Source organism: Solea solea, chromosome 1 (genome assembly GCF_958295425.1).
Source record: "Solea solea chromosome 1, fSolSol10.1, whole genome shotgun sequence".
NCBI classification, from domain to species: Eukaryota; Metazoa; Chordata; class Actinopteri; order Pleuronectiformes; family Soleidae; genus Solea; species Solea solea.
The window spans coordinates 34138337-34163080 of NC_081134.1; the positions used below are offsets into that span (position 1 = coordinate 34138337).

The window sequence follows — 24744 nt, forward strand, 5'->3', positions numbered from 1 at the left end:
GACAAAAAGCTTTACATTGTTGATAAAACAGAAGGAGACGTTGTATAATGATTTGAAGCAATGCTGTGGTGGATCAAAGGTTCAGCGATCGTTGAATCGGCGGTTGACTGTGTTGCCTGGAGTGTCACATTTAGCATTGTATCTTCTAATCGACGCTCGATTTTATTTTAGTTTCACAAAAAAAATGGCGGACCGAACGCCTGGTGGCTCTCAAAAAGCTAGCGCTAAGGTAATTTTTCCGTTACAGCTTGCATCAGCTAATGCTCGCCTGTTGTATAGAAAACAATGTAGACAATAGTATGCCTGAACAAGCTGACTATTTATCTCTGTGTGTATAATAGAACTCGCGTGTATGCGCAACGCTATCAAACCCCTGACGCTAACCTTTAGCTCCACGGCCACACGGGCTAATCGACTAAGCTAACGATTTAGCCGCCAGAGGGAAGCGTAGACGGATCAAAATGGCCTTGAAGGATAAACGGTTATCACAGTTTATACGTTGATTCTGACATAGCATGGATTCTGAATGAAGTTTACTATATCCGTGTTTGATAGTGTACGTAGCAAAGTGGATCTATGGCATCCTGGGCCTGCAGCGTTAGCACTGTGTTGTCATTCGCCGCTTAAATGCAGGCAGTCAGTGCGCTACAGCAGATGTTGACTTGTTGGGCCTTTGGTTATTTGTGCTCGTTGGTAACTTCTGTGTTCATTTTAGATAGAAATTGCACTGTTTGTACGTTTTCCAGTTTGAGCATTTAGTATAGCATTAGGCAAGTGTCTATACCGGTGTAATATGAGTTGGTGTTACTAAACCCCGCGTAACGTTTAAATTAACGTGCTTCTCAAATCAGTTAAATAATAGTTGCATATGACATATGTCAAAATTTGAAATATTTGTGGGAAGTTAACCATGTTTTGTTGACATCATCAGGCGCTACTTGAGAGTAAACTGAAGTCTTTCAGCATCGGTAAGATGGCAGTGGCAAAGAGGACACTAAGTAAGAAGGAACAAGATGAAATAAAGAAAAAGGTAAGTATGGACTGCGTTGTTTAGTATATCATCGGTGATAATATTACTCATGAGATGTCTCTCATTGACTTACTGCATATCATTTCAATGCTTGGTTCTGTGTTCAGGAGGATGAGCGGGCAGCTGCAGAGATTTATGAGGAGTTTCTTGCTGCTTTTGAAGGAGGAACGGATGGCAAAGTCAAAGCTTTCGTTCGTGGTGGTATTGCAAATGCTACTAAAGGTACTTCATCAATAATATGTTGTCCCTCACACATGATATACAGTACATTTCCAAACAGTGAAAAGCAAATCAAGGAGTATATTGAGAGAAAACATTATTTCTCTCTTCAGAGGAAGCAGCTGCAGACGAAAAGAAAGGAAAGTTGTACAAGCCCAAATCGCGCTTTGAGACACAAACAAAAAGCAGCTTCTTGCCTTTGGAAACCCCGCCTCAGTTTTTAGCCTTAGACAAAAGACATGTAAGTACAAACTACAAGTAGCCTCTCTAGTTATTGCTGTAGTTAATGATTCTGTATTTATGGTGCTGATGATGATTTTTGTCTGTGTAGCAACCCTCAAAGAAAACTACTGAAAAGGAGAAGAAGAAGAGCAACTTGGAGCTTTTCAAGGAAGAACTGAAACAGTAAGCTTATTAGGGCTGTAAAGTCCCAATCAACTGGTCGATTTATGAGTCGATACGTTCTGGTTCGACTCAAATTCTGAAAAGTCGACTTGTTGCCCAGTTAATGTCATACAGTTTTTGGTTAATTTGATTTCATCTGGAGGAATGTACCAAGTGCTAATGGGGGTGTTTTATGAGCACCCCTGTTCCACCGCTAACAGCGTGTCTTCAGAGAACACCCTCCTTGTTTTCAGTAAGAGGCAGATAGAGTACATCCGGTGGTTTTATTTAATTGAGCTACAGTCAGTCCTCCTCTAACATCCATGTCAAAGACATCGGCAGTGTGACAGCATTTTACAAAAATAGATGGTGATAAAAAATTTTAATGCAAAGTTTGCCAGCAACAGTTTGCATATCACAGCTCAACTACAAACATGGCATATCATATAAAAGCGGTAAGCTAACTTGTATGCGTTATGTTGCTTCGTCCGTTTTGAGTATATGAACATATCAGAATTGGCATATTTCATGTTTTAGTATGCAGGCGCACACACCAACAACAGCAGCAGCTTGTGTCTCAGCCGCGAAGCTGATGTTCCTATGTTCAGTGTCTCTGTGAGAGGACATTGATGTCACGCTGATATCAACGTAGTATAGTATATAGTATATTTTCGGAATCATGTGCTATGATATTGCGCAGATGCACGTGATGCAAAACGCTTATATTCTTAAGCAGAATTTTGATATAGTTTTTTATTTTTTTGTCTAGTCAGAAACTCGTCTTTCCCAGAGTGTGTTGTGTGTTGAATTATGCTGTAATAAACACAGAATTTGCTCTAATTCGGAAATGGGTTGTACCTAATTCTGCTATGTGTTTTCTGCAGGATACAGGAGGAAAGGGATGAAAGACACAAACTGAAGGGCCGTGTCAGTCGTTTTGAACCACTCTTGGGGACGGAGGGAAGACGTTCGTGTAAGTGTCTTTAAGCTGCATGACTGCACCCAGTTGGCCTGAAATAGCACTTCTCTACTCAACTTTCCCCACCCCCATGTCCACTTTTCCCTGAAACAAAATTTATACTGCTTCTCTGCTTCTTTTAGCGGATGGTTCTTCAAGAAGAAACCGTCCGTCCAGTGGTAATTGACTTAATTTAGCGGCCGTGAATACCTTCCATCTTGCTACGCACATACTGTATGTTGTCCTGTAAGATGGCCATAGGAAATTCTTCTCTCTTCTCTGTCTCTGCAGTTTTGGATGACTGTGCACCAGGTTCCCATGATGTTGGAGACCCATCCACTACAAACTTGTATCTTGGAAACATCAATCCACAGGTGAATTTCTAGTGAAATTGGGACTTCAACAACTAAACAAATAATACTAGAAACTGGTTTTGTTTGTATGTTACGACCTTTTATGACAAAGGTTTTTTTATTGTGTAATTTATTATTATTAGATTTTATTTTTATTTTTGTTTGTAGACAAAACAAAACGTTTGTGAATGTCATTATTTTGAGCTTTTGACAATTACGCATTTAATTAGGAAATGAATGAAGAATTTTTATCATCTTATTCTTTAGATGAACGAAGAGATGCTGTGTCAAGAGTTTGGAAGATATGGCCCACTGGCCAGTGTGAAGATCATGTGGCCAAGGACAGACGAGGAGAGGGCTCGGGAGAGGAACTGTGGCTTTGTGGCCTTCATGAACAGGAGGGATGCTGAGCGGGCACTCAAGAACCTGAATGGTAAAATCTTCATTCTTTTATAAAAATAAGTTTATCACATAACCTGTGTCTTTTCTAGGCTTTGTAACATATTTTCTCTGCCTTTACAGGAAAGATGATAATGAATTTTGAGATGAAATTAGGATGGGGCAAAGGTGTGCCCATTCCTCCCCACCCTATCTACATCCCTCCTTCCATGATGGAGCACACACTTCCACCACCTCCCTCTGGCCTTCCCTTCAACTCACAGCCGCGGGACAGGCTAAAGAACCCCAGTGCTCCCTTGCTTCCTCCACCGAAAAACAAGGAGGAGTTCGAGAAGGTAACTCAACATGTCAGCTTAGGATTTTCTCATGGGTTGTAGCAGTGTTTTCTTTAATTCTGCTGGTAAGATTAGTCAGTCCAGGTATTATTCCTAGTTTGTGTTTGTGATAGATTTTGCCTTGTTGGCCAAATAAGTTAGCTGCACTGTATATCAGAGTGTGCATATAATGAGATGTTAGTGTGTGGAAATGCTCAGTAGGGTGTTTATGGTTAATGAAGTATCACAGGTGTTTGGCCTTTAGTAAAACCTGACAGCAGTGAAGGAAATTTGTTGTCTTTTTGCACTTTTAAATGCATTTTTTATATTTTTCACTTGTTGCCGTTTTAACATTACTCACATTCTATGTTTATTATCTGATGTGACTTCATATACAGACTCTGTCGCAAGCCATAGTCAAAGTGGTTATCCCAACAGAAAGGTACATGTTTTTCTTTTTTTAAATTGGTGTACAAGCTTAGAAAAAAAACATCCCATAATGAAGCTAAAAGTTTGATCAGTTGATCACTGCATGCTACAGGGGGCTGGTTAGTGTGGGTGAGCAATGGTTAAAGCAGTCGTACATTTTCTTTCACATTAGTACATAGTATAAAACCGACTCAACAGTTTGTGTACCTTGCTCTTTCACATCCCATCATCATCATTCATAATTCCGTTTTAATATATGTATAGCTACACATCATTTAAGAGCTTATTTAATGTGTTTAGGAAAACATGATTTTGTCCCATCCCAGTCCCTCTCCATACATCAACATGTAATTGTGTTGCTGATCTTTCGTGAACTGGTATTCTACCACATACATAGTCTGCTGATTCTAGACCTGTAGTTGTGAAAATGCTCTCTGACCATTGCTCAGTCAGACTGTCTATCCCCTTGGCCTCTGTCACCCTATCAGGGACTCAGTAAATCTGGTCCCTGCCAACAAATCCAAACCTACCAGCTTTAGTTTATCTATGACCTTTGACATTGGCCTTGGTGAGCAGCACAAGTTGAACTGTCTGCAGCAGCGAGGGACCTGAAAAGCATCATGGGATGGATTGGGAAAGTATACTGAATTTTACCCTGCCATTGGTATGATCGGCTCCAATACAAGTAAATATGATCTTTGTTGTCAAATGAAAGACATCCTTTGTCTTGTTGGCCACTTCACTAGGTGAATTGTATACAGCCTGCACCAGGTTTCTCCCTGAAATTGTCCCAAAAGAACCTTAGAGATCCTGTTTGCACTGTATTCAGTCATGACCAACTGCAGCCTGTTAAAGCCAACAGTCCTATACTGCTTTGGTTAATAATCCCTTTGCATGAGTAAGGAGATAAGTGGGAATTGGGTGGCACTGTATTGTTTAAAGTTTGAGCTAATACAGTGTCTATTTTCCCAACTTCAATTTCAATTGTCCCAGTTTTGTAACCATTGAATCAAGGGGTGTTTTATAAGCAAGGATCCAGACAGTGCAATGTAAACAAACCTGTTTCACTATAGACTCAAAGAACACAAACTTGAATTTATACACAATCCCCAAAAATCATATCGTTGCCCGATTTGATAGTTAATTTCTGAATAAGTGTGAATGATTTACCTTCATAGGTTATGATTTCAGAAGCGTTGATGTTCTTCATAGGCCCTGAATCATAGCCACAGTTGCACTTAATTTATGCTTGGTCAGATGACTCCCTGACAGTTGTCTGTACATTGTATCATCAGCAACATCAAATAAGTAATAGATAAAGATCGTCTATCTTTTGGCTGAGTTGCTATGATCACATCTGTAGCTTGACTGCACTAATGTATGATGACAACAGTATCTACATCCTACAGCCGTTCATAGCGCAACATGCGTTATGTCTTTCATGAGGCTGATGGCTCAGGGTCGATCCACCAAGCATAAATTAACCTTTTTATTTAGCAACCTTTCTTAGTGCTCACAAGTCAGGCCAGTCTGAATCTGTTTGCTTTAACTGTGTTTTTCTTGTAGGAATTTGCTCTCTCTCATCCACCGAATGATCGAGTTTGTGGTGCGTGAAGGCCCAATGTTTGAAGCCATGATCATGAACAGAGAAATCAACAATCCCATGTACAGGTAAGGACTTCAGTGCTTTGGAAATGTATTCATCATTATTCTGTTGAGTAAAAGGCCACTTTTTCTGATGTGTGATGTTTTTTTAATTTCTTTTTCTTCCAGGTTTCTATTCGAGAACCAGAGCCCGGCACATGTATACTACCGCTGGAAACTGTACTCAATACTACAGGTCAGATTTCTATGTTAAGTTGAGCAAAAATGTGATGGCGCCCAGCCTACATAGAAGACAAACGTGTCACAGTCCCAGTTGGTTTTATTTACTGTAAATCTTACTGTTTCAGGGTGAAGCCCCAGCCAAATGGCGTACGGATGACTTCAGGATGTTTAAAAATGGCTCCCTGTGGCGTCCACCTCCTCTTAATCCATATCTTCACGGTCCTTATGATGATGGTGAAGAAGAGGAAGAGGAGGAGGAAGGCGGCAAAAAAGGCTGCTTGAAAGAAGAGTAATACTGATTTCCCCTATTGTTGTCATTTGATACACATACATGATTCAAACACATCATTCTTAATGGGCCTCCTCTCTCTCTGCAGAGAGCGGGACAAACTAGAGGAGATGCTGCGTGGCATGACTCCCAGGAGGGGAGACATTGCAGAGGCCATGTTGTTCTGTCTCAGCCACGCTGAAGCCGCTGAAGAGATTGTGGAGTGTGTCACTGAGTCTCTCTCCATCCTTAAGACCCCTCTTCCCAAGAAGGCAAGTCGTCACAAAGCAGAGCCTCTGCCGCTAAAAGAGCCAATAACTTAAAGACTGTTAAATTGTGTGTCAGAGACAGTTGCCCTAAAAATGATTTTTATCTTCAACTTTTCAGATTGCAAGGTTATATCTCGTTTCTGATGTGTTATATAACTCTTCTGCCAAAGTAACCAATGCATCATACTACAGAAAATAGTAAGTTTATATACTTTTACTGCAGTATGTTCATTTTAATAATAGGGACACTTGCCTCATGACTTGTTTCCTCCTCCTCAACAGCTTCGAGGCAAAACTCGGCCAGATCTTCTCAGACCTCAATTCGACATACAAAACAATACAGGGCCATCTTCAGAGTGAAAACTTCAAGGTACCAAATGTCTCAATAGCTTGGTTTACATGTGCAAATAGAACAGAAATAAGTAATCTGATGGAATAAACTAATGGTTGTAGAAGGAGCTTTACTTCTGCTTGTCCTTGGACATTTCTCCTCTGCGTGTCTTCTCACTGTGCACCATCAATTCATTTTCACTCCTCGCTAATATTTGAAATTACTGTTTGTTTTCTGTTATGAAGCTTCAGAAACTGCTTCATACCGCTCCTTAGAGGGGCAGTTTCGACTGATTATTTGTTTCCCTGTAAATATAGTATAATAGTAGTAGTATATAGTGTCTTTTTGTTTAATCAACTCAACACATAACACATGATAATTCCCCTTGTTGGTCAATAAGGTCACTCAGCCATTTTTGTCTCGTTTTCTTCTCTGGCAGCAACGAGTAATGTCGTGTTTCCGGGCGTGGGAGGACTGGGCTGTGTATCCAGATCCGTTTCTTATTAAGCTGCAGAACATCTTCCTGGGTCTGGTTAACCTCACTGCAGAGAAGGAACCTGTGCCCTTACCTGTGGAGGCAAGTGATTTGACAAAGCTCACTATCACAGTATTTGTTTTAAATAAAGTTCTAGCTATATTTTTTTATTTCTGCCTTCTTTCTCTCAGCCTGAGCCTGTAGAAGACATTGACGGGGCTCCGATAGTCGAGTATGTTGATGGCACTCCGATGGAGGATGTTGACGGAGTACCGATCGATGGAGGTAATATCGACGGGGCCCTGATCGATGGAGCCATGCTGGACGACCTAGATGGTGTTCCAATCAAACACATGGAAGAAGACATCGATGGAATACCCTGTGAGTGGTGCAGTCATTTAAGAGAATGTTTTACATGTGTGTTCACCTTAAGTGTTGACCAAGTTTCTTATTTTCACGGGTTTTACAGTCGATCAATCAAAGGAAGCAACATTCAAGGTAGCACCTTCAAAATGGGAAGCAGTGGAGGAGTCTGAGTTGGCAGCACAAGGTGAGACCTTCACGTAGTCATTTGTGCAGAATAATAGTCATATACCGTGTGAAGATGCTTTTTTTTTTTATGGTTAATTGGGTTATTTTTGATTCAGCTGTGACGACCTCAAAGTGGGAAATATTTGAGCAACCAGAAGAAACAAAAAAGTGAGTCATGAGTTAAATTTAAGATTGTTCTCTTCAGGCAATCTGTGTATACGTTTGTGCGTCCGTAACCAGTTCCTCTGAACTGTTTTTAACTCTGAAGAGATGATTACAGTGATGATGACGACCGCAGCCCTCGCTCGGACGACCAGAACTACTCCAATCCCATCAGAGATGACCCCGATACGAAGGCCAAGATGTCGGAAATGAATGAGGAGAAACGCACTAAACTCAGAGAAATCGAGGTGATAAACAACTACCACAAATATGGAACAACACAATGTCTGCAGTTGCAAAGACACGGCAGATTGTTTTAAAGAAACGCAATGTAGGATTTCAACCTTCAAAATAAGGTGATGGTAAAAGGATGATCAACTTACAACAGGGTGAAAGTCAGCTCTGTCATCTGAGTTGGATCTATGCAACTTGAGACCATATGTCACAGTGCCCTTGACTTGACCTGGTCCTGTGACTGTTGAACTAGGTAGTGTAAATAGTTTGCTTATCTATATCTAGAGCGTTTAAGTTAGCTGTGTTACTTAATTCTTAAATCAAGTGATTCTATGTGTATACAATGAGATTATATTGTCCAGGTTGAATATGCAAGCACTATCATTCTTTTGTCGTTTAACAACATCATTTCCCAGTTGTGTTACTTTAACTATTTTCCCTTTATTGCATTGTCCTCCCCCCCCCCCCCCCCCCCCCCCAAGGTTAAGGTCATGAAGTTCCAGGATGAGTTGGAGTCAGGAAAAAGGCCGAAGAAGCCAGGCCAGAGTATTCAGGAGCAGGTGGAGCATTACAGGGACAAGCTTCTACAAAAGGTACTGGAGGGGATTGGTCTCTTTACAACCTTAAAATTAGTAGTAGTGACATAGTTTAAAGTTGGAGTGATTCTTTGTTGTTCTTTTCCCTGAAGGAAAAAGAGAAAGAGAAACTTGAAAAGGAAAAGGAGAGGGAGAAGAAAGAGAAGGAGAAAGCGGAGGCGCGGTTAAAAGACTTGAAGAAAGAAAAAGAGAAGGAGGACACACCAACCAGAAAAGAGAGGTATTATTACTATTAATGCATTGCCAGGTTAAATTCAAGTCTTTTTAGACTGTGCTTCATAAAACCGTGTTTAATTTCCCATCTGACAGACGTTTGTCCCCTCCGGTTGATAGGAAGCGGCGTCACAGTGGGTCACCCAGCCCGTCACGGAGTACTAGCAGACGAGGCCGCTCTTCCTCGCCCCGGTCAGAAAGATCAGAGCGTTCGGACCGATCGTTCTCAAAAGACGCATCTTCCCGCTCATCTCACAAAGACTCCCCTCGATCCAGCAACAAAAAGTCCTCAAAGAGGTAAGACTGCATACATTTATTTACTATAATACTATGTATTTACTAATCACAGTGAAGGCAGTAGTGTAAAGGTGTAATAGAAGTATTGTTTATCCCAGATCTCCGTCATCACCTCGCACACCCAAACGATCCAGGAGATCGCGGTCCAAGACGCCGAAGAAATCAGCTAAGAAGTCCCGCTCCAAATCAAGGTCTCCTCATCGGTCTCACAAAAAGTCAAAGAAGAGCAAACACTGACCCATCTTCCCACTGTAACCACCTTCTCTGCACCGACATGTAAAAAGTATTGAGTGATTGAGTGCGGCAGCTGAAGATCGCTGCCCCAAATGTTAATGTACAGATACTGAAGAGTGGAGAGTGTTGCATGGGTTACCGTCTAGTGTATCAAATGGATGGGGCCATTGTTGTTTTATATTGTACAAAAAAAGTTAAGTGCTTGTGTCCCAATTCCCATTCATTCATGTGGTAGACCACACCCATACAGAGTGTGATGACAATAGTCTTATAATGCTGTCATTTTCTGTTTTTGTAGTTCACATTAAAACAAATTCCTAATGAACAAAGTGTAATTTTTAAATCAAGTATTATGTTCAGAAAGTTTAATTTATACCAAAGTGTATTATAGCTTGAGTACTTTAAATTACTTGATGTTTGTTAGCACGCGCCTGGAGTTGTCCCAGTCCATGTGGTGGTTGACTTGGTTCCACAAGCCCAACATGTCTGAGGACGTGGCTTAGTTTTTGAAAAAGACACCTGAGATAGTGGGTTGAAGACCAAAGAACACCAAGACATTTAGAGCAAAACCATTAGAATAGCTCAGTCCATCAGATTACGTCTATCTCTAAGGTTATAAGTTTGAATCTTATAAAATGTGATGCAGCTCAGTAAGAATAGCTTGATTCAATGGAAAAAGTCAAAAGTGCCAAGAAAACCCAAACACCTCTAGCCACAGGTAGCTCAGTGGATAAGAACACTGCTGAGGACATCTTGTGCCAAAGGTTCAATTCTCATAAAGAACAAGATATTTTAAAGTTCAACCTTCAAGGGGGAAAATGGAAAAGAGACTATAAGTCCCAAATGCACCAGGAATTTATGGCATGGTGGATTTGTTCACAACCAAAAGATTGCGCAGTCCACAAGGTGGTAGGTTTCAATAAGTAAATCCCAACACTCTTACCTTGTGTACTGGAACAAACCTGCAGCTGTAGACATTCCAACTGCCCGACTGGGACACCATAGTGGTGGAACCAAACCTTACTTCTCTAACACAGTCTTGACAAATCAGCTGAGTCAGATACTACATCTCCTTTCAATTGACCCACATTTTCAGTTACACAAGACGATGTCAAAAAGAAAAGCAGACAGTTCTCCCAAGTTGTATAACTCTTTGTGTTTAACACTGTCTTCGATCTGAAGATGTGGGTTCAAATCCAGAGAAGTATATGGATGTTTAGGACCTGTTAATCCCTATTAACCACTTAAAATCTCTAAGACCAAACTGTTTCTCACTGTTTACAATAGCTTGTCTACCAGACATTGATTTGAAGGTCTGAAGTCACACGATCAAATCCTTATTTATTCCAGTGCTTTGAAATGTCATATTCTGATAAAACACCCAAGAAATACTCTAGGTAAGTTTTAAAGTCCAATATAAGGTAGGGGGGTAGCTTAGGTTCTGAATCCTGACTCAGAGAACTCTAAAAACTCTGACCAAAATACAAAACTTAAGAATACCAAGGAACAACAAGCAAATTTGTCAGGACAACTACCTCAGTCCTAAAGAAGATGACTTGTATCTTCAAGGTTATGAGTTCAAATCTTACGATCAACTGAATTTTACACCATAAACACAAGTTAAAACACCAAGAAAATGACCTTATGTAGCTCTCCAAGAATAGCTCATGCCGTGACTTTAACTCGTGTGGTTGGGAGTTAAAATCTCACAATGTGAGACAACATACTATACTATGACTTTTTGTCTCATTTTGGACAACATACTATACTATGACTTTTTGTCTCATCTTGGACGACATACTATACTATGAATTTTTTGACAGATTTTGGACGACATACTGTACTATGACTTTTTGTCTTATTTTGGACGATATACTATACTATGGCGTGTTTTTGGTGATTTTGGACGACATACTATACTATGGCGTTTTTTGGTCATTTTGGTCGACATACTATACTATGGCGTTTTTTGGTGATTTCGGACGACATACTATACTATGACTTTTTTGCCCCATTTTGGACGACATACTCTGCTATGGCGTTTTTTGGTCATTTTGAGGTGATTTTGGACGACATACTATACTATGGTGTTTTTTGGTCATTTTGGTCGACATACTATACTATGGCGTATTTTGTCATTTTGGACAACATACTATACTATGACTTTTTGTCTCATTTTGGACGACATACTATACAATGGTGTTTTGATGTGATTTTGGACGACATACTATACTATGGTGTTTTGATGTGATTTTGGACGACATACTATGCTATGGTGTTTTGATGTGATTTTGGACGACTTACTCTGCTATGGCATTTTTTGGTCATTTTGGACGACTTACTATACTATGGCGTTTTTTGGTGATTTTGGACGACATACCATACTATGAGGGGCAGACAATGGTGTAGTGGTTAGCACTCTCGCCTTGCAGCGAGAAGACCCGTGTTCGAGCCCCGGTTGGAACAAGGGCCTTTCTGCATGGAGTTTGCATGTTTTGATGCTGATTTTGGACCACATACTATAGTATGACTTTTTGGTCATTTTGGACAACGTACTATATTATGTCATTTTGAGGTGATTTTGGACGACGTATTATACTATGGTGTTTTTTTGTTCATTTTGGACGACATACAATACTATGGCGTTTTGGGGTCATTTTGAGGTGATTTTGGACGACATTATACTATGGCACTCAAAAAAGTCATACTATAGTTAGCGTCCAAAATGAGACAAAAAAGTCATACTATAGTATGTCGTCCAAAATCAGACAAAAAAGTCATACTATAGTATGTCGTCAAAAATCAGTCAAAGAAGTCATACTATAGTATGTTGTCCAAAATCTGTCAAAAAAGTCATACTATAGTATGTCGTCCAAAATCTGTCAAAAAAGTCATACTATAGTATGTCGTCCAAAATCAATCAAAAAAGTCATACTTTAGTATGTCATCCAAAATGAGACAAAAAAGTCATACTATAGTATGTCGTCCAAAATCAGTCGAAAAGGTCATACTATGGTATGTCGTCCAAAATCTGTCAAAAAAGTCATACTATAGTATGTGGTCCAAAATCTGTCAAAAAAGTCATACTATAGTATGTCGTCCAAAATCAGTCAAAAAAGTCATAATATAGTATGTCATCCAAAATCAGTCAAAAAAGTCATACTATAGTATGTCGTCCAAAATCTGTCAAAAAAGTCATACTATAGTATGTCGTCCAAAATCTATCAAAAAAGTCATAGTATAGTATGTTGTCCAAAATCAGACAAAAAAGTCATACTATAGTATGTCGTCAAAAATCAGTCAAAGAAGTCATACTATAGTATGTTGTCCAAAATCTGTCAAAAAAGTCATACTATAGTATGTCGTCCAAAATCTGTCAAAAAAGTCATACTAAAGTATGTCGTCCAAAATCAGTCAAAAACGTCATAATATAGTATGTCATCCAAAATCAGTCAAAAAAGTCATACTATAGTATGTCGTCCAAAATCTGTCAAAAAAGTCATACTTTAGTATGTCATCCAAAATGAGACAAAAAAGTCATACTATAGTATGGCGTCCAAAATCAGACAAAAAAGTCATACTATAGTATGTCGTCCAAAATCAATCAAAAAAGTCATACTATAGTATGTTGTCCAAAATCTGTCAAAAAAGTCATACTATAGTATGTGGTCCAAAATCTGTCAAAAAAGTCATACTATAGTATGTCATCCAAAATCAGTCAAAAACGTCATAGTATAGCATGTCGTCCAAAATCAGACAAAAAAGTCATGGTCTAGAATGTTGTCCAAAATGAGACAAAAAAGTCATACTATAGTATGTGGTCCAAAATCTGTCAAAAAAGTCATACTATAGTATGTCGTCCAAAATCAGTCAAAAAGTCATACTATAGTATGTCATCCAAAATCAATCAAAAAAGTCATACTCTAGTATGTCGTCCAAACTGAGACAAAAAAGTCATACTATAGTATGTCGTCCAAAATCAGTCAAAAAGTCATACTATAGTATGTCGTCCAAAATGAGACAAAAAAGTCATACTATAGTATGTCGTCCAAAATCAGTCAAAAAGGTCATACTATAGTATGTCGTCCAAAATCTGTCAAAAAAGTCATACTATAGTATGTCGTCCAAAATCTATCAAAAAAGTCATAGTATAGTATGTTGTCCAAAATCAGACGAAAAAGTCATACTATAGTATGTCGTCAAAAATCAGTCAAAGAAGTCATACTATAGTATGTTGTCCAAAATCTGTCAAAAAAGTCATACTATAGTATGTCGTCCAAAATCTGTCAAAAAAGTCATACTAAAGTATGTCGTCCAAAATCTGTCAAAAACGTCATAATATAGTATGTCATCCAAAATCAGTCAAAAAAGTCATACTATAGTATGTCGTCCAAAATCTGTCAAAAAAGTCATACTTTAGTATGTCATCCAAAATGAGACAAAAAAGTCATACTATAGTATGGCGTCCAAAATCAGACAAAAAAGTCATACTATAGTATGTTGTCCAAAATCTGTCAAAAAAGTCATACTATAGTATGTTGTCCAAAATCTGTCAAAAAAGTCATACTTTAGTATGTCATCCAAAATGAGACAAAAAAGTCATACTATAGTATGTCGTCCAAAATCAATCAAAAAAGTCATACTATAGTATGTTGTCCAAAATCTGTCAAAAAAGTCATACTATAGTATGTTGTCCAAAATCTGTCAAAAAAGTCATACCATAGTATGTCATCCAAAATCTGTCAAAAAAGTCATACCATAGTATGTCATCCAAAATCTGTCAAAAATGTCATTGTATAGTATTTCGTCCAAAATCAGACAAAAAAGTCATACTATAGTATGTCGTCCAAAATCAGTCAAAAAGTCATACTATAGTATGTCGTCCAAAATCAGTCAAAAAAGTCATACTATAGTATGTCATCCAAAATCAATCAAAAAAGTCATACTTTAGTATGTCATCCAAAATGAGACAAAAAAGTCATACTATAGTATGTCGTCCAAAATGAGACAAAAAAGTCATACTAAAGTATGTCGTCCAAAATCAGTCAAAAAGGTCATACTATAGTATGTCGTCCAAAATCTGTCAAAAAAGTCATAGTATAGTATGTCGTCCAGAATCAATCAAAAAAGTCATACTATAGTTTGTCGTCAAAAATTGGTCAAAAAAGTCATACTATAGTATGTTGTCCAAAATCTGTCAAAAAAGTCATACTATAGTATGTCGTCCAAAATCTGTCAAAAAAGTCTTACTAAAGTATGTCGTCCAAAATCAGTCAAAAACGTCATAGTATAGTATGTCGTCCAAAATCAATCAAAAAAGTCATAGTATAGTATGTCGTCCAAAATCAGTCAAAGAAGTCATAGTATAGTTTGTTGTCCAATATGAGACAAAAAAGTCATACTATAGTATGTCGTCCAAAATCAGTCAAAGAAGTCATACTATAGTTTGTTGTCCAAAATCTGTCAAAAAAGTCATACTATAGTATGTTGTCCAAAATCTGTCAAAAGTCATACTATAGTATGTCGTCCAAAATCAGTCAAAAAGTCATAATATAGTATGTCATCCAAAATCTGTCAAAAATGTCATACAATAGCATGTTGTCCAAAATGAGACAAAAAAGTCATACTATAGTATGTCGTCCAAAACGAGACAAAAAAGTCATACTTTAGTATGTCATCCAAAATGAGACAAAAAAGTCATACTATAGTATGTCGTCCAAAACGAGACAAAAAAGTCATACTTTAGTATGTCATCCAAAATGAGACAAAAAAGTCATACTATAGTATGTCGTCCAAACTGAGACAAAAAAGTCATACTATAGTATGTCGTCCAAAATCAGTCAAAAAGTCATACTATAGTATGTCGTCCAAAATGAGACAAAAAAGTCATACTATAGTATGTCGTCCAAAATCAGTCAAAAAGGTCATACTATAGTATGTCGTCCAAAATCTGTCAAAAAAGTCATACTATAGTATGTCGTCCAAAATCTATCAAAAAAGTCATAGTATAGTATGTTGTCCAAAATCAGACAAAAAAGTCATACTATAGTATGTCGTCAAAAATCAGTCAAAGAAGTCATACTATAGTATGTTGTCCAAAATCTGTCAAAAAAGTCATACTATAGTATGTCGTCCAAAATCTGTCAAAAAAGTCATACTAAAGTATGTCGTCCAAAATCAGTCAAAAACGTCATAATATAGTATGTCATCCAAAATCAGTCAAAAAAGTCATACTATAGTATGTCGTCCAAAATCTGTCAAAAAAGTCATACTTTAGTATGTCATCCAAAATGAGACAAAAAAGTCATACTATAGTATGGCGTCCAAAATCAGACAAAAAAGTCATACTATAGTATGTCGTCCAAAATCAATCAAAAAAGTCATACTATAGTATGTTGTCCAAAATCTGTCAAAAAAGTCATACTATAGTATGTTGTCCAAAATCTGTCAAAAAAGTCATACCATAGTATGTCATCCAAAATCTGTCAAAAATGTCATAGTATAGTATGTCGTCCAAAATCAGACAAAAAAGTCATACTATAGTATGTCATCCAAAATCAAACAAAAAAGTCATACTATAGTATGTTGTCAAAAATCAGTCAAAGAAGTCATAGTATAGTTTGTTGTCCAATATGAGACAAAAAAGTCATACCGTAGTATGTCATCCAAAATCAGTCAAAAACGTCATAGTATAGTATTTCGTCCAAAATCAGACAAAAAAGTCATACTATAGTATGTCGTCCAAAATCAGTCAAAAAAGTCATACTATAGTATGTCATCCAAAATCAATCAAAAAAGTCATACTTTAGTATGTCATCCAAAATGAGACAAAAAAGTCATACTATAGTATGTCGTCCAAAATGAGACAAAAAAGTCATACTAAAGTATGTCGTCCAAAATCAGTCAAAAAGGTCATACTATAGTATGTCGTCCAAAATCTGTCAAAAAAGTCATAGTATAGTATGTCGTCCAGAATCAATCAAAAAAGTCATACTATAGTTTGTCGTCCAAAATCTGTCAAAAAAGTCATAGTATAGTATGTCGTCCAAAATCAGTCAAAAAGGTCATACTATAGTATGTCATCCAAAATGAGTCAAAAAGGTCATACTATAGTATGGCGTCCAAAATCAGACAAAAAAGTCATACTATAGTATGTCGTCCAAAATGAGACAAAAAAGTCATACTATATTATGTCGTCCAAAATGAGACAAAAAAGTCATACTATAGTATGTCGTCAAAAATCAGTCAAAGAAGTCATACTATAGTATGTTGTCCAAAATCTGTCAAAAAAGTCATACTATAGTATGTCGTCCAAAATCTGTCAAAAAAGTCATACTAAAGTATGTCGTCCAAAATCAGTCAAAAACGTCATAATATAGTATGTCATCCAAAATCAGTCAAAAAAGTCATACTATAGTATGTCGTCCAAAATCTGTCAAAAAAGTCATACTTTAGTATGTCATCCAAAATGAGACAAAAAAGTCATACTCTAGTATGGCGTCTAAAATCAGACAAAAAAGTCATACTATAGTATGTCGTCCAAAATCTGTCAAAGAAGTCATACTTTAGTATGTCATCCAAAATGAGACAAAAAAGTCATACTATAGTATGTCGTCCAAAATCAGTCAAAGAAGTCATACTATAGTATGTTGTCCAAAATCTGTCAAAAAAGTCATACTATAGTATGTCATCCAAAATCTGTCAAAAACGTCATAGTATAGTATGTCGTCCAAAATCAGACAAAAAAGTCATACTATAGTATGTCGTCCAAAATCAATCAAAAAAGTCATAGTATAGTTTGTTGTCCAATATGAGACAAAAAAGTCATACTATAGTATGTGGTCCAAAATCTGTCAAAAAAGTCATACTATAGTATGTCATCCAAAATCAGTCAAAAACGTCATAGTATAGTATTTCGTCCAAAATCAGACAAAAAAGTCATACTATAGTATGTGGTCCAAAATCCGTCAAAAAAGTCATACTATAGTATGTCATCCAAAATCAATCAAAAAAGTCATACTTTAGTATGTCATCCAAAATCTGTCAAAAAAGTCATAGTATAGTATGTCGTCCAGAATCAATCAAAAAAGTCATACTATAGTATGTCGTCCAAAATCTGTCAAAAAAGTCATAGTATAGTATGTCGTCCAAAATCAGTCAAAAAGGTCATACTATAGTATGTCATCCAAAATGAGTCAAAAACGTCATAGTATAGTATGTCGTCCAAAATCAGACAAAAAGTCATACTATAGTATGTCGTCCAAAATCAATCAAAAAAGTCATAGTATAGTATGTCGTCCAAAATCAAACAAAAAAGTCATACTATAGTATGTCGTCAAAAATCAGTCAAAGAAGTCATAGTATAGTTTGTTGTCCAATATGAGACAAAAAAGTCATACTATAGTATGTGGTCCAAAATCTGTCAAAAAAGTCATACTATAGTATGTCATCCAAAATGAGACAAAAAAGTCATACTATAGTATGTCGTCCAAAATCAGTCAAAAAGGTCATACTATAGTATGTCGTCCAAAATCTGTCAAAAAAGTCATAGTATAGTATGTCGTCCAGAATCAATCAAAAAAGTCATACTATAGTATGTCGTCCAAAATCTGTCAAAAAAGTCATAGTATAAATATGTCGTCCAAAATCAGTCAAAAAGGTCATACTATAGTATGTCATCCAAAATGAGTCAAAAAGGTCATACTATAGTATGGCGTCCAAAATCAGACAAAAAAGTCATACTTTAGTATGTCGTCCAAAATGAGACAAAAAAGTCATACTATAGTATGTCGTCCAAGATGAGACAAAAAAGTCATACTATAGTATGTCGTCCAAAATCAGTCAAACAGGTCATACTATAGTATGTCGTCCAAAATCTGTCAAAAACGTCATAGTATAGTATGTCGTCCAAAATCAATCAAAAAAGTCATAGTATAGTATGTCGTCCAAAATCAGTCAAAGAAGTCATAGTATAGTTTGTTGTCCAATATGAGACAAAAAAGTCATACTATAGTATGTCGCTCAAAATCAGTCAAAGAAGTCATACTATAGTTTGTTGTCCAAAATCTGTCAAAAAAGTCATACTATAGTATGTTGTCCAAAATCTGTCAAAAGTCATACTATAGTATGTCGTCCAAAATCAGTCAAAAAGTCATAATATAGTATGTCATCCAAAATCTGTCAAAAATGTCATACAATAGCATGATGTCCAAAATGAGACAAAAAAGTCATACTATAGTATGTCGTCCAAAACGAGACAAAAAAGTCATACTATAGTATGTCGTCCAAAACGAGACAAAAAAGTCATACTATAGTATGTCGTCAAAATCAGTCGAAAAGGTCATACTATAGTATGTCGTCCAAAATCTGTCAAAAAAGTCATAGTATAGTATGTCGTCAATAATCTTTCAAAAAAGTCATACTATAGTATGGCGTTCAAAATGAGACAAAAAGTCATAGTATAGTATGTCGTCCAAAATCAATCAAAAAAGTCATAGTATAGTACGTCGTCAAAAATTGGTCAAAAAAGTCATACTATAGTATGTCATCCAAAATCAATCAAAAAAGTCATACTTTAGTATGTCATCCAAAATGAGACAAAAAAGTCATACTATAGTATGTCGTCCAAAATGAGACAAAAAAGTCATACTATAGTATGTCGTCCAAAATCAGTCAAAAAAGTCATAGTATAGTATCTCGTCCAAAATCAGTCAAAAAAGTCATACTATAGTATGTCGTCCAAAATCTGTCAAAAAGGTCATACTATAGTATGTCGTCCAAAATCTGTCAAAAAAGTCATAGTATAGTATGTCGTCCAGAATCAATCAAAAAAGTCATACTATAGTTTGTCGTCAAAAATTGGTCAAAAAAGTCATACTATAGTATGTTGTCCAAAATCTGTCAAAAAAGTCATACTATAGTATGTCGTCCAAAATCTGTCAAAAAAGTCTTACTAAAGTATGTCGTCCAAAATCAGTCAAAAACGTCATAGTATAGTATGTCGTCCAAAATCAATCAAAAAAGTCATAGTATAGTATGTCGTCCAAAATCAGTCAAAGAAGTCATAGTATAGTTTGTTGTCCAATATGAGACAAAAAAGTCATACTATAGTATGTCGTCCAAAATCAGTCAAAGAAGTCATACTATAGTTTGTTGTCCAAAATCTGTCAAAAAAGTCATACTATAGTATGTTGTCCAAAATCTGTCAAAAGTCATACTATAGTATGTCGTCCAAAATCAGTCAAAAAGTCATAATATAGTATGTCATCCAAAATCTGTCAAAAATGTCATACAATAGCATGTTGTCCAAAATGAGACAAAAAAGTCATACTATAGTATGTCGTCCAAAACGAGACAAAAAAGTCATACTTTAGTATGTCATCCAAAATGAGACAAAAAAGTCATACTATAGTATGTCGTCCAAAACGAGACAAAAAAGTCATACTTTAGTATGTCATCCAAAATGAGACAAAAAAGTCATACTATAGTATGTCGTCCAAACTGAGACAAAAAAGTCATACTATAGTATGTCGTCCAATTTCAGTCAAAAAGTCATACTATAGTATGTCGTCCAAAATGAGACAAAAAAGTCATACTATAGTATGTCGTCCAAAATCAGTCAAAAAGGTCATACTATAGTATGTCGTCCAAAATCTGTCAAAAAAGTCATACTATAGTATGTCGTCCAAAATCTATCAAAAAAGTCATAGTATAGTATGTTGTCCAAAATCAGACAAAAAAGTCATACTATAGTATGTCGTCAAAAATCAGTCAAAGAAGTCATACTATAGTATGTTGTCCAAAATCTGTCAAAAAAGTCATACTATAGTATGTCGTCCAAAATCTGTCAAAAAAGTCATACTAAAGTATGTCGTCCAAAATCAGTCAAAAACGTCATAATATAGTATGTCATCCAAAATCAGTCAAAAAAGTCATACTATAGTATGTCGTCCAAAATCTGTCAAAAAAGTCATACTTTAGTATGTCATCCAAAATGAGACAAAAAAGTCATACTATAGTATGGCGTCCAAAATCAGACAAAAAAGTCATACTATAGTATGTCGTCCAAAATCAATCAAAAAAGTCATACTATAGTATGTTGTCCAAAATCTGTCAAAAAAGTCATACTATAGTATGTTGTCCAAAATCTGTCAAAAAAGTCATACCATAGTATGTCATCCAAAATCTGTCAAAAATGTCATAGTATAGTATGTCGTCCAAAATCAGACAAAAAAGTCATACTATAGTATGTCATCCAAAATCAAACAAAAAAGTCATACTATAGTATGTTGTCAAAAATCAGTCAAAGAAGTCATAGTATAGTTTGTTGTCCAATATGAGACAAAAAAGTCATACCGTAGTATGTCATCCAAAATCAGTCAAAAACGTCATAGTATAGTATTTCGTCCAAAATCAGACAAAAAAGTCATACTATAGTATGTCGTCCAAAATCAGTCAAAAAAGTCATACTATAGTATGTCATCCAAAATCAATCAAAAAAGTCATACTTTAGTATGTCATCCAAAATGAGACAAAAAAGTCATACTATAGTATGTCGTCCAAAATGAGACAAAAAAGTCATACTAAAGTATGTCGTCCAAAATCAGTCAAAAAGGTCATACTATAGTATGTCGTCCAAAATCTGTCAAAAAAGTCATAGTATAGTATGTCGTCCAGAATCAATCAAAAAAGTCATACTATAGTTTGTCGTCCAAAATCTGTCAAAAAAGTCATAGTATAGTATGTCGTCCAAAATCAGTCAAAAAGGTCATACTATAGTATGTCATCCAAAATGAGTCAAAAAGGTCATACTATAGTATGGCGTCCAAAATCAGACAAAAAAGTCATACTATAGTATGTCGTCCAAAATGAGACAAAAAAGTCATACTATATTATGTCGTCCAAAATGAGACAAAAAAGTCATACTATAGTATGTCGTCAAAAATCAGTCAAAGAAGTCATACTATAGTATGTTGTCCAAAATCTGTCAAAAAAGTCATACTATAGTATGTCGTCCAAAATCTGTCAAAAAAGTCATACTAAAGTATGTCGTCCAAAATCAGTCAAAAACGTCATAATATAGTATGTCATCCAAAATCAGTCAAAAAAGTCATACTATAGTATGTCGTCCAAAATCTGTCAAAAAAGTCATACTTTAGTATGTCATCCAAAATGAGACAAAAAAGTCATACTCTAGTATGGCGTCTAAAATCAGACAAAAAAGTCATACTATAGTATGTCGTCCAAAATCTGTCAAAGAAGTCATACTTTAGTATGTCATCCAAAATGAGACAAAAAAGTCATACTATAGTATGTCGTCCAAAATCAGTCAAAGAAGTCATACTATAGTATGTTGTCCAAAATCTGTCAAAAAAGTCATACTATAGTATGTCATCCAAAATCTGTCAAAAACGTCATAGTATAGTATGTCGTCCAAAATCAGACAAAAAAGTCATACTATAGTATGTCGTCCAAAATCAATCAAAAAAGTCATAGTATAGTTTGTTGTCCAATATGAGACAAAAAAGTCATACTATAGTATGTGGTCCAAAATCTGTCAAAAAAGTCATACTATAGTATGTCATCCAAAATCAGTCAAAAACGTCATAGTATAGTATTTCGTCCAAAATCAGACAAAAAAGTCATACTATAGTATGTGGTCCAAAATCCGTCAAAAAAGTCATACTATAGTATGTCATCCAAAATCAATCAAAAAAGTCATACTTTAGTATGTCATCCAAAATCTGTCAAAAAAGTCATAGTATAGTATGTCGTCCAGAATCAATCAAAAAAGTCATACTATAGTATGTCGTCCAAAATCTGTCAAAAAAGTCATAGTATAGTATGTCGTCCAAAATCAGTCAAAAAGGTCATACTATAGTATGTCATCCAAAATGAGTCAAAAACGTCATAGTATAGTATGTCGTCCAAAATCAGACAAAAAGTCATACTATAGTATGTCGTCCAAAATCAATCAAAAAAGTCATAGTATAGTATGTCGTCCAAAATCAAACAAAAAAGTCATACTATAGTATGTCGTCAAAAATCAGTCAAAGAAGTCATAGTATAGTTTGTTGTCCAATATGAGACAAAAAAGTCATACTATAGTATGTGGTCCAAAATCTGTCAAAAAAGTCATACTATAGTATGTCATCCAAAATGAGACAAAAAAGTCATACTATAGTATGTCGTCCAAAATCAGTCAAAAAGGTCATACTATAGTATGTCGTCCAAAATCTGTCAAAAAAGTCATAGTATAGTATGTCGTCCAGAATCAATCAAAAAAGTCATACTATAGTATGTCGTCCAAAATCTGTCATAAAAGTCATAGTATAAATATGTCGTCCAAAATCAGTCAAACAGGTCATACTATAGTATGTCGTCCAAAATCTGTCAAAAACGTCATAGTATAGTATGTCGTCCAAAATCAATCAAAAAAGTCATAGTATAGTATGTCGTCCAAAATCAGTCAAAGAAGTCATAGTATAGTTTGTTGTCCAATATGAGACAAAAAAGTCATACTATAGTATGTCGCTCAAAATCAGTCAAAGAAGTCATACTATAGTTTGTTGTCCAAAATCTGTCAAAAAAGTCATACTATAGTATGTTGTCCAAAATCAGTCAAAGAAGTCATACTATAGTATGTCGTCCAAAATCAGTCAAAAAGTCATAATATAGTATGTCATCCAAAATCTGTCAAAAATGTCATACAATAGCATGATGTCCAAAATGAGACAAAAAAGTCATACTATAGTATGTCGTCCAAAACGAGACAAAAAAGTCATACTATAGTATGTCGTCCAAAACGAGACAAAAAAGTCATACTATAGTATGTCGTCAAAATCAGTCGAAAAGGTCATACTATAGTATGTCGTCCAAAATCTGTCAAAAAAGTCATAGTATAGTATGTCGTCAATAATCTTTCAAAAAAGTCATACTATAGTATGGCGTTCAAAATGAGACAAAAAGTCATAGTATAGTATGTCGTCCAAAATCAATCAAAAAAGTCATAGTATAGTACGTCGTCAAAAATTGGTCAAAAAAGTCATACTATAGTATGTCATCCAAAATCAATCAAAAAAGTCATACTTTAGTATGTCATCCAAAATGAGACAAAAAAGTCATACTATAGTATGTCGTCCAAAATGAGACAAAAAAGTCATACTATAGTATGTCGTCCAAAATCAGTCAAAAAAGTCATAGTATAGTATCTCGTCCAAAATCAGTCAAAAAAGTCATACTATAGTATGTCGTCCAAAATCTGTCAAAAAAGTCAAACTATAGTATGTCGTCCAAAATCAGTCAAAAAAGTCATACTATAGTATCTCGTCCAAAGTCAGTCAAAAAAATCATACTATAGTATTTTGTCCAAAATCAGACAAAAAAGTCATACTATAGTATGTCGTCGTACGTATTTTATGATTATATTTACCATAAATTGTAATTCTAACCATAAGTGTGTAAACCACCTGTAAACTGACAAATAAAGGATCTTATCTTGTTATTCAATGTACTTGTTTTATTAATCATCATAAAAGTACTATATATATATAATACCTGAGTTGTGTGACAGGAAAATGTTGTATTTTACAACATTTTTGATGATTAGCATACAGTATATCAGTGAATGGAAGAAAACAACATAATTCCTGTAACAACACATATAAACTAATAGTCACGGTCAATTAAATGAACCATTAAATTGATCATTTTAACCTGTAATGACATCATTATACTTTTCAGCTTAATGTATTCACTATCGTTGATTTTGACATTCATTTACAAATCCATGGTGGAGCTTTTGACTGTTTCCATTGAATCTAGAACAAAAAAAAACATTTTGTCTGAGGTTGGGAGTTCAATCCTCCATATAAATCTTATTATTACAGCAGAAGCTATTCTTGCTGAGCTGTATCACATTTTCTTGGTGTTTTTAAGTTGTGAGATTCAAACTTATAACCATGGAAATGCAAATCATCTTCTGATGGACTGAGCTATTTTACGCTTTATCTCTGAATTTCTTGGTATTCTTTAGTTTCCCATCTTAGTCAATCTTTCAAAAATGTAACCCACTATCTCAGAATTTTATAGAACCACTTTCACCAACTGAGTTACCTCCTCAGACATCTGTGCAACATTTCATAGAGCTTTAAATTATTGGCACTGAATGTTGGTTCAGTGTCCGGGACATTTAAAAAAAAAAAATCAGGAAGTCATTCATA

General features: G+C 35.7%; 1 protein-coding gene across 6 annotated transcripts; it reads left to right on the forward strand.

Moving 5' to 3' along the window:
* The first annotated feature begins 113 nt into the window (after positions 1–113).
* On the forward strand, positions 114–9846 carry u2surp (U2 snRNP-associated SURP domain containing). 6 transcript variants are annotated; one of them, XM_058635694.1, is made up of 26 exons: positions 114–229; positions 932–1030; positions 1138–1252; positions 1363–1490; positions 1581–1654; positions 2518–2606; positions 2735–2770; positions 2883–2965; positions 3212–3377; positions 3467–3678; positions 4056–4099; positions 5653–5757; positions 5860–5926; positions 6039–6202; positions 6291–6453; positions 6569–6648; positions 6733–6820; positions 7221–7358; positions 7448–7637; positions 7726–7806; positions 7904–7955; positions 8056–8197; positions 8666–8776; positions 8872–8999; positions 9089–9289; positions 9370–9846. In XM_058635694.1, exons 1-26 carry the CDS (start codon positions 185–187, stop codon positions 9524–9526), a joined length of 2958 nt encoding a protein of 985 aa, XP_058491677.1. In that variant the 5' UTR covers positions 114–184; the 3' UTR covers positions 9527–9846. The 6 variants fall into 6 exon arrangements, with proteins under 6 accessions (XP_058491677.1, XP_058491695.1, XP_058491706.1 ...); XM_058635712.1 differs by having other exon boundaries at positions 9388–9846; XM_058635723.1 differs by having other exon boundaries at positions 9113–9289.
* The last annotated feature ends 14898 nt before the right edge of the window (positions 9847–24744 follow it).